Source organism: Nerophis lumbriciformis, linkage group LG11 (genome assembly GCF_033978685.3).
Source record: "Nerophis lumbriciformis linkage group LG11, RoL_Nlum_v2.1, whole genome shotgun sequence".
Taxonomy (NCBI): Eukaryota; Metazoa; Chordata; class Actinopteri; order Syngnathiformes; family Syngnathidae; genus Nerophis; species Nerophis lumbriciformis.
The window spans coordinates 48,017,773-48,028,617 of record NC_084558.2 but is presented as its reverse complement, the minus strand read 5'-3'; the positions used below and the strand labels follow the sequence as shown (position 1 = coordinate 48,028,617).

At 37.3% G+C, this 10,845-nt stretch overlaps 1 protein-coding gene across 3 annotated transcripts in view; it reads left to right on the top strand.

Annotated features, from left to right (window-relative positions):
• The first annotated feature begins 967 nt into the window (after positions 1–967).
• LOC133610296 (ER degradation-enhancing alpha-mannosidase-like protein 3) overlaps positions 968–10,845 on the top strand; it is a 52,645-nt gene continuing 42,767 nt past the window's right edge. The window contains exons 1-6 of one of the 3 annotated variants that reach the window (XM_061966453.2): positions 968–1,130; positions 4,055–4,312; positions 4,393–4,438; positions 7,444–7,544; positions 7,663–7,702; positions 7,769–7,881. In XM_061966453.2, coding sequence (XP_061822437.2) covers positions 4,221–4,312; positions 4,393–4,438; positions 7,444–7,544; positions 7,663–7,702; positions 7,769–7,881 — 392 coding nt within the window. In that variant the 5' untranslated portion in view covers positions 968–1,130; positions 4,055–4,220. Of the gene's footprint in view, positions 1,131–1,166; positions 1,862–4,054; positions 4,313–4,392; positions 4,439–4,892; positions 5,946–6,490; positions 7,545–7,662; positions 7,703–7,768; positions 7,882–10,845 lie in introns of those variants that run through there. The other 2 variants (XM_061966454.2, XM_072914157.1) reach the window with 2 other exon arrangements.

Genomic DNA, 10,845 nt, shown 5'->3' with positions numbered 1-10,845 from the left:
ATAAAACATTTTTTTACTATATTTTGCTAAAAACATCAAAATTAATTATATTTTTATTTGTATTTTTTCTGACTCCTTATTACACTCAGCCATAGAATTATACATTAAAATAAACATATTTGAAATAATTAATTTTAAATGATCATAATAATTCATTCAAAATGACCATATTTAATTATTAAAATAATTGCTTGTTTATCAACAACTTTAACATTTTATTCATTACATTTTGAAGCTCTCAGAAGCCAAGTTATGCTATATTCCTTAATATTTATTTATTCAAGTTTGAAGTATCAATGATCTAAACACAGTTTTGTTTGCATATTTTCAGGATGTATATATATATATATATATATATATATATATATATATATATATATATATATATATATATATATATATATGTCTTAATAAGGTTATCCAAAAAATAGTGCTCGATACCGTAGTAGAGCGCAATATATGTATGTGTGGGGGAAAAAAATCACAAGACTAGAGATGAAATAGTCTTGTGATTTTTTTTCCCACACATACATATATATATATATATATATATATATATATATATATATATATATATATATATATATATATATATATATATATATATATATATATATATAATGAAATATTTGACTTGGTGAATTCTAGCTGTCAATATACTCCTCCCCTCTTAACCACGCCCCCCCCCCCCCCCCCCCCCCCCCCCCCACACACACACACACCTCCCGAAATTGGAGGTCTCAAGGTTGGCAAGTATGGTGCAAAGTGCCTTTGGCGACATCTTGTGGCGAATACTTGCACTTGCATGCCAATCACATCGTACTCGAATGAGCTCGTTTCCTGAGAATAAAATATACATTTCTTTCTTTGGCGTTTTTGTCAAATCCCATTTATGGTGTCACGCATCGTAACATTTATGTGCGTATTATAAGGCAGATAAATGATAAAGAACAATCCAGGTCAGCCAGAGTGCGGTTATGGCGCGTGATGACGTCACACGCCTTACATGCAAATGGCGCCGGCCGACATGGCTGCGGGTGAAGACTCCCTCCTCGCTGCCTTTTGACAGCTTTCTCAGCTGCGGTGTGGCCGCCGTGTTTCCAGGCGGCGTGTCCCCCCATCATTCCACAGTAAGACATCTTTAAGGCAATTCCAACACTTATTTTACGCCTTCTTTCTCAAGCTACTCCTCGCTAGCATGGCTGCTAACTGGTCCTAAATGCTACTTAATGTTAGCCAACTTGGAATAAGTGGGCGGTTAATGTTCATATTTTGGCCTCGGACTGGCGTCAGATGATTTTATTGAATAATATGTTCTCATTGAAAGTAACACACATGTCCCTAAATTAGCCAGTGTCATACTCCGGGCGGTCAGCTGTCAAGCTAGCTTGTTGTTCCTATTGTTTACATAGCGGCCATTGTTGACGTGTTATGACCGGACCAAGATGGCGGCGGGAGCGGCAACCATTGATCTCACGTCATAAACGCAGGGGTCAGCAACCCAAAATGTTGAAAGAGCCATATGGGCGAGGGCGGACCTACGTCACTTCCGCCCTCCAATCCCCTAGCAACGCGGTCGCCATATTGAATTCGTTGAAAACAAACCAGCTCACAGCGAACACAGCATTGACAGAAAAGGCATTTAACGAGGTTTCACGGCATTTTAAACTGTTCTAAATGGCGTATGATTATGTAAATAGTATTTCCAGTGAGGCTAGGTTAAGATACGAGTTAAAATGTTCTGTAGTTGGATTAAACGACTGCCCTTACCGCCTTCCAGCAGATGCGTGGACTGATAATCCTACACAATGGCCGGACATGGAATTTGGAAATCTTTATGTCTACCTCGCAAGCGCACCAGGTCGGTTGTTAGCTTCGGTTGTTATATAACAAATAAATCACATAAAAATTGTTAAATCACCCAAGGTATGTTGATAAATGATAATAAGGATGACACGGTGGCTACCAGTATCTGTATATTTATTATATCTGTAGAGAGCTCATTCAAATTCAGTTCAGTATTATGATTTATTATTTGCTGAATTACTGGAAATAGCCTTTATACCGTATGTTATTGTTGTGCAACAACAACTTCAGCTGTCGAACGTTATTCAGTAAAAATTCAACGGGTTCAACATTAGCATGGACGGTATAGCCAAGTTGTGGTTAAGAAGGTGGATTTTTGTTCCTTATATTTACCAGAAACGAAGTGATCCGAACACACGACCCGGGATTTTGGGGGACTCCAGTGAGAACCGTCCTCGTTTTCCCGGTGTAAAGCTGCGAGCCATTTGTCTCGTCTCTGTGGGCTTTTAGCACGCTTTGGCAGAACAAAATACGACCTTTGTTTTCCCTGTTTCCAGTTGTGGTTTGCACAACCAAAAACAACACAGTTTTTTGGCATTTTGGAGGCAGAATGACGGGTTTAATCAGCGCAGGTCGACAGGTTAAAGAGTAATGGCGACGGTTTGTTTTCAACTCCAGTCAGGTTGCTATGGCTCGAAGAACCCGTATGTAGCTCAGTTGCCCGGATGTCGGCCCTGTCCCATAGGACCAAAAAAACTAATCTGTCTGGAGCTGCAAAAAATTAAAAGTCTTACTGTATTTAAATGAAGGCAACTTTTATTAGTAGATTGCACAATACAGTACAAATTCCCTACAATTGACCGCTAAATGGTAAACAGCCCGCGGCACATTTTTAAAAATACTGTTACAAAAAAACATAAAAGAGCAAACAGGTGTAACATAATGGGAAACTGTCATTGCTCAAACAAAAAGAGTACAAAATTATAACCGATGGATAGATCTGAAATCGATCTAGAGATTTAATGTTGGAAGTAAAAATGTATATTGAAAAGGACTTATTTTTAACACTTTTATAAGTGGGGCCCATTTAGGAACCCTGTGACCTTTTTAGTGTGATTTTTTTTTTTTTTTACTCATTGTTAAAAAAAAAAAAAAAACGTAATCAAAAGCAATGTTTTTATGAATTATTGACCTATTCTCTAATTACTTTACATCAAAGATTACATAAAAAAAATATTTCGAGGAAAATATTGTGTATTTTGTGCTTTTACCATAAAAAAAGGAATTTCTTTAGGGGGAAAAGGGCATTAACCACAAAAAATAACTCTATGGCAAGTGGCAACAGATACTGTAGATCTGAAGTTCATCTATAGTTATTTAAGTGTTAAGTTAAAGATAGATAGATAGATAGATAGATAAGATAGTACTTTATTGATTCCTTCAGGAGAGTTCCCTCAAGAAAATTAAAATTCTAGCAACAGTGTACTGAGTTGAGATAAAATTTAAAAAGTAAATAATAAATATTACACTAGGTAATATGTTATTGTTTTGCATCCCCAATCATCCTTCGCCCCAGAGAGGAGTTCTACAGTCTGACGTCTAGACCAGGGGTCAGCAACCCGCGGCTCTTTGATCACTCTGATGCGGCTCAGCTGCATACTTGCCGACCCCCCCCCCCCGTTTTTTCCGGGAGGTTTTCGGATTTCAGTGCCTCTCCCGGCAATCTCCCGGGGCAAACATTCTCCGATTTTCACCCGGACAACAATATTGAGGGCGTGCTGTGATGGCACTGCCTTTAACGTCCTCTACAACATGTCGTCGCGTCCGCTTTTACACCATGCTATCTGCGTGCCGGCCCAGTCACATGTAGTATGCGGCCTCTGCTTACACACGTAAGCGACTGCAAGGCATACTTGGTCAACAGCCATACAGGTTACACTGAGGGTTGTGATATAAACAACTTTAACACTCTTACTAATATGCGCCACACTGTGGACCCACACCAAACAAGAATGACAAACACATTTCGGGAGAATATCCGCACTGTAACACAACATAAACACAACAGAACAAATACCCAGAATCCCATGTATCCCTAACTCTTCCGGGCTACATTATACACCCCCGCTACCACCATAAAATAATTTATGATCTGTTTTTCACACTTTAATGACAGAGAGGCCCGTAATTGATGGAAGCCCCAATGCTGACAATAAATACTGTATTTGTTTATCAATAAATGTTTCAGTGTGCAGCCCTCAGTGGAGAAAGTTTGGACAGCCCTGGTCTACAGCCTGGTCCATGGACATGAAGATGTGTGGGATTAAGAGGAAAGAAGACACGTCTGTGTGACCTGACAAAAGGACAATTCGTGCACAAGCGAGTGGAAGATCACATTTTGTCACGTTGGGACGATGTGTCGAATATTCCTCATTATCAGTCTGGTGGGCTGGACGAGATGTCAGGAGAACCAGCACATGACGGCGGAGGAGAAGAGCATCATCAGGTTGGTGGTGGGCTTTTCTTTGAGACGCTGCAAAATGAAAAGTCCGATCACGCCGATGTAACTTCTCTGTTTTCATGCAGGGATCGTGTCGTTGAGATGTTCGATCATGCTTACGGGAGTTACATGGTAAGGACCGCTGGCAACAATAGATGGAAATATTGCATAACAGGACACATCATTTAATAAGAGTGGAACCTCAACGCTCCAACATCTGTTACCCTTTGGAAGTAATGGAGGTTTGAATTAGTACTGCAACGATTCATCACTTAAGTCGATTTAGAAGACAGCTTTCATATAAACAAACATTTATAAAACCCGGACCGCATAAAAGAAGGTAAAACAAGTTAAATGGAAGGTAAAAGATGGTGAATAGAAGTAAATTAAAGGCTAAAAAAGGTAAAATAGGTGATAAAAATGTAAAAGGATTGTAAACAGAGCTAAATAGAAGGTCAACTATAGTAAATATTATGTAATGGAAGTGAATTAAAGGTACAAGGAGGTGAACAATTTAAATAAAAAGTAATTTTTGTCGAAGAAAGGAAAGGTAAATAAAATGTAAAAAAAGGATTAAAGAAGGTAAAATAAGTTCAATAGAAGGTAAAAAATATAAGGTAAACAAAAGATAAAAGAAATACTATAATAAGGTAAAAGAATGTACAATGAGGTAAAAGACGGTCCAAGAAGGTAAATAGAAAATAAACTAAAGGTGACATTAGTTAAATAAAAGGTTAAAAAAGGTATGTATAAGGTAAAAGAGGGTCAAAGAATGTAAATAGAAGTTAAATAAAAAGTAAATAAGCTAAACAGAAGGTCAAAGTAGGTAGAAAAAAGGGATATAGAAGGTAAAAAATGTCAAAATGTTAAAATCAATCAATCAATCAATCAATGTTTATTTATATAGCCCTAAATCACAAGTGTCTCAAAGGGCTGCACAAGCCACAACGACATCCTCGGTACAAAGCCCACATAAAAGAAGGTAACTAAAAGTTAAATCGAGTTAGAAACAAGGTAAATAAATGATCAATACAAGGTAAATACAATATTATATAAGGTAAAAGACAGTCAAAGAAGGTAAATTAGAAGTAAATAGAAGGTTAAAAAAAGGATACAGTAGGAAAAAACGATCAAAGAAGGTAAATAAAATGTAGAATAAGGTAAATAGAAGGTAATTGTTGTAGATAAATGGAAAAATAAGGTAATTAAAAGTTAAACAAAGGATTAAAGAAGGTGAAATAAGTTCAATAGAAGGTAAAAAAAAAAAGGTAGATAAAAGAAGGACTATAATAGGGTAAAAGAATGTACAATGAGGTCAGAGACGGTCCAAGAAGGTAAATAGAAAATAAACTAAAGGTAACATTAATTAAATAAAAGGTTAAAAAAGGTATGTATAAGGTAAAAGAGGGTCAAAGAATGTAAATAGAAGGTAAATACAAAGTAAATAAGCTAAATAGAAGTTAAAAGTAGGTAGGAAAAAGGGATATAGAAGGTAAAAAATGTCAAATAATGTTAAAAGAAGGTAACTAAAAGTTAAATCGAGTTAGAAACAAGGTAAATAAATGATCAATACAAGGTAAATACAATATTATATAAGGTAAAAGACAGTCAAAGAAGGTAAATAAGAAGTAAATAGAAGGTTAAAAAAAGGATACAGTAGGAAAAAACGATCAAAGAAGGTAAATAAAATGTAGAATAAGGTAAATAGAAGGTAATTGTTGTAGATAAATGGAAAAATAAGGTAATTAAAAGTTAAACAAAGGATTAAAGAAGGTGAAATAAGTTCAATAGAAGGTAAAAAAAAAAAAAAAAGGTAGATAAAAGAAGGACTATAATAGGGTAAAAGAATGTACAATGAGGTCAGAGACGGTCCAAGAAGGTAAATAGAAAATAAACTAAAGGTAACATTAATTAAATAAAAGGTTAAAAAAGGTATGTATAAGGTAAAAGAGGGTCAAAGAATGTAAATAGAAGGTAAATACAAAGTAAATAAGCTAAATAGAAGTTAAAAGTAGGTAGGAAAAAGGGATATAGAAGGTAAAAAATGTCAAATAATGTTAAAAGAAGGTAACTAAAAGTTAAATCGAGTTAGAAACAAGGTAAATAAATGATCATTACAAGGTAAATAAAATATTATATAAGGTAAAAGACAGTCAAAGAAGGTAAATAAGAAGTAAATAGAAGGTTAAAAAAAAGGATACAGTAGGAAAACATGATCAAAGAAGGTAAATAAAAGGTAGAATAAGGTAAATAAAAGTTAGAATAAGGTAAATTGAAGATAATGAAACGTATGGCAAGTACAACATCTTTATTTATTTGACCTTAAGTACACATTGAGCCTATAAAGTGTGTTATCTGATTAATCGAGCAAACTAATCGCTAGATTACCTGATGACTAAAATAATCCATAGCTGCAGTTGTAATCATCTGTTCCAGAGTCAAGCTGTTGCCAAGTGTAAAAAGAAGTTATTGACTGTTGTAGTAACACAATACATTCATTGTTAGTGTATCTTAGCTTATCTTACTGGAAGCAATGGAAGTAGAATTAGTCTGTTCCAAAGTCAAAATGTGGCCAAGTGTAAAAAGAAGTTATTGACTGTTGTAGTAACACATTACATTTATTGTTAGTGTATTTTAGCTTATCTTACTGGAAGCAATTGAAGTAGAATTAGCCTGTTCCAGAGTCAAACTGTTGCCATCCTGTGGCAGGCCATTTTTAAAATGCATTGTTGCCACATCCAATCATCAAAGATAAGGTGAGTTCTAGTAATGTATAGTAATTGCATAGTTAGCACATCATATCAACCAAACATTGGCACTTTGAAGCGCTATCCATTTCCCAAGAAGAATAAGTCTGTTCCGGAGTCAAATCCTTGCCATCATGAACAGCAAAGGCACTTTTAGGCAGCATTTTGTCCTCATTAAGTGTAAAAATAAGTTAGCCATTGTTAAAAGCACAAAATACTCTTACCTTTAATGGCCATTAAAGAGAAGTACCCTAAAGATGGCAGTTGTGATTGATTTGTACCTGAAAGTCAATACATGCTAAATCTATCTTCCACATATTTGCACTGGTAATATTTTTAGAATGTGCCGTTAAAATTTTTTGCAAATTGCGTGTTTGTTTGGCCTGGCAGAAATACGCCTACCCGGCTGACGAGCTGATGCCGCTGAGCTGCAAGGGCCGGGTCCGCGGCCAGGAGCCCAACCGAGGCGACATCGACGACTCCTTGGGGAAGTACGTACGCCTCGCGTGCCCATAGCCACACACCTTAAAGGCATGTTTGGAAGAACCCAGAGCCCTGGCCTCAACCCTGTCAACCTGACCCAAGCTCCACCTGTACTCCTCCCTGCAGGTTTTCCCTCACGCTGATCGACACACTGGACACCTTGGTGGTGAGTTAATAGCCCACCCCCACTCCGGCACCCACCCCGGCCCGCTCTCACGCTCCCGTGTCGCAGGTGCTGAACAAGCTGGACGAGTTTGAAGACGGCGTGAAGAAAGCCGTGACGGACGTACGCCTGGACAACGACGTGGTGGTGTCCGTGTTCGAGACCAACATCAGAGTGTTGGGGTACGCCCATGTTTGACGGCTCAAAAAAACATTTATTTTGACCATAACATCGAAGGGCTACCTAAAAGGGGGCCGCGCTTAGAAATAATTTTTGGTGATTTAACCCCCAATTCCAACCCTTGATGCTGAGTGCCAAGCAGGGAGGTAATGAGTCCCATTTTTATAGTCTTTGGTATGTCTCGGCCGGGGTTTGAACTCACAACCTACCCATCTCAGGGCGGACACTCTAACCACTAGGCCAGGGGTCAGCAACCCAAAATGTTGAAAGAGCCTTATTGGACCAAAAATACAAAAACAAATCTGTCTGGAGCCGCAAAAAATTAAAAGCCATATTACATACAGATAGTGTGTCATGAGATATAAATTGAATTAATATGACTTAAAGGAAACTAAATGAGCTCAAATATAGCTACAAATGAAGCATAATTATGCAATATGTACATATAGCTAGCCTAAATAGCATGTTAGCATCGATTAGCTTGCAGTCATGCACTGACCAAATATGTCTGATTAGCACTCCACACAAGTCAATAACATCAACAAAACTCACGTTTGTGGATTCACGCACAACATTAAAAGTTTGGTGGACAACATGAGACAGAAAAAGAAGTGGCATAAAACACGTCCTAGAAAGTCGCAGAAAGATATACATGTAAACAAACTAAGGTGAGTTCAAGGACCGCCAAAATTAGTAGGACAAAACGGCGCTCGCCAAATACTCGAATCAGTGAAGCATGTTTAATATAAACGGTGTGATTTACAACAATTAGGGAGGTTTGTGTCATGTTTGTCCTCCTACAGAAACCATATTAAGACAAAAAATATATTTTTTTCCCCTCAACTTTTTCCATTTTTCATACATTTTTGAAAAAGCTCCAGAGAGCCACTAGGGCGGCGCTAAAGAGCCGCATGCGGCTCTAGAGCCGCGGGTTGCCGACCCCTGCACTAGGCCACTGAGTAGGTGTAGTAGTAAACCCAGACAGGACTTTAGATCACTAATAATTAAAATACTAATAATTAATAGTACTACTCAAGGCTGAGTGGCCACATGCGTGGACAGCACCTTTGAGCTCTTATTTCCAAAATTGTGTACACTACTGAATTGGGGTCTTATGGCCACTTATGTGGACACTTATACTGCCATCTGGTGGTGTCAGAAGTGTATAACATACAATGGAATTTGGGGGAAAAAAAGTGTAAAAATAAGAATTAGCATGTCACTAAACATGAAGTACACGGTTGTGTACTTATGGACTAGGTACATAATATCAAATGATGATTCTTAGTTTTTATTTTAATTAGGGTCCAATAAGCCCAAATAGCAAAGAGAATTTAAAAAAGCATGTAAACAAACAGCTTGGGCCTTAAAAGGTTATAATTATACATTACACTACTCAGTAATAGCAATACTAATAATACTACTCCTAATTGTACTATTATAATACTAATAAATACATCTACTACTAATTATAATTAATCATGCTCCTAAATAATACAAATAATTGACATTACTACTAATTAAGATAGCTACTATATGATATTTATTTAATCATTTATGCGACCGTGTACATTAATAGATGTAGATGTCGCGTGCGTGCGGTCCCACTGATACATACACCAGGTGTGCAGAGTTGACAAAGGTTTAACAGCTCATCAGACAAACGTTCGTGCTCAACTTTTCAGTCCCTCCCATACTCCTCCTCCTCCTGCACCCGGCCGCTCACTGTTAAAGACAACGGATGATTAGATTAACACGTACCACCCGTGAAATCTAATCACCTGCCAGCTGTGTCTCGCCGTCAGCACATGCCCCGCCCCTATCCGATGGTGCTCGTCCATGGACAGCGGCGGTGACCTTTGCTCCTGCAAGTGCGTTGGCCACATCTCCCTCCACAATAGACATTACTGTATGCAGTACAGGCGAAAAGTTTGGACACACCTTCTCCTCATTTAATGCATTTTCTTTATTTTCATGACTATTTACATTGTAGATTGTCGCATCACAACTATGAATGAACACATGTGGAGTTATGTACTTAACACAAAAAGGTGAAATAACTGAAAGCATGTTTTATATTCTAGTGTCTTCAAAATAGCCACCCTTTGCTCTGATTACACACTTTGCACACTCTTGGCATTCTCTCCATGAGCTTCAAGCACACCTGTGAAGTGAAAACCATTTTTAGGTGACTACCTCTTGAAGCTCATCAAGAGAATGCCAAGAGTGTGCGAAACAGTAATGAGAGCAAAGGGTGGCTATTTTGAAGAAACTAGGAGATAAAACATGTTTTCAGTTATTTCACCTTTTTTTGTTAAGTGCATAACTCCACATTTGTTCATTCATAGTTTTGATGCCTTCAGTGACAATCTACAATGTAAATAGTCATGAAAATAAAGAAAACGGATGGAATGAGGAGAAGATGTCTCCAAACTTTTGGCCTGTGCTGTATGTAGCAGAATTAGCCATAAGGCTATTTTACATCTGTTGTCCCTGGATGTTAAAAATGGTCAACCTAAAAGCAATAATGATTAGACAAGAAAATATCATCAGTGTGATGAGCTACAGTAGTAAACAGTGTTGGGTTAGTTACTGAAAACCAGTAACTAGTTACAGTTACTAGTTACTTTATTTCAAAAGTAACTCAGTTACTAACTCAGTTACTTACACCAAAAAGTAATGCGTTACTGTGAAAAGTAACTATTTAGTTACTTATTTTTTTCTCCTTTTTTTTTAAGGCTCCCATTAATGCCCTTTTAGCCTTCATTTCAGTACTGTTATTGCACTGGAGAATAATACAATCTGTTGATCAACTTGACATGCATTTGCATCACTGAACTCTGCTAAGCAATGTGCTCTACATACAACACACAAAGACAAAGATATGTTTCAAAGGGCCAATTTATTTCAGGCCACAACAAATTGACAAAACTATTTGAAATAGCTGCAACATAACATACATAAGT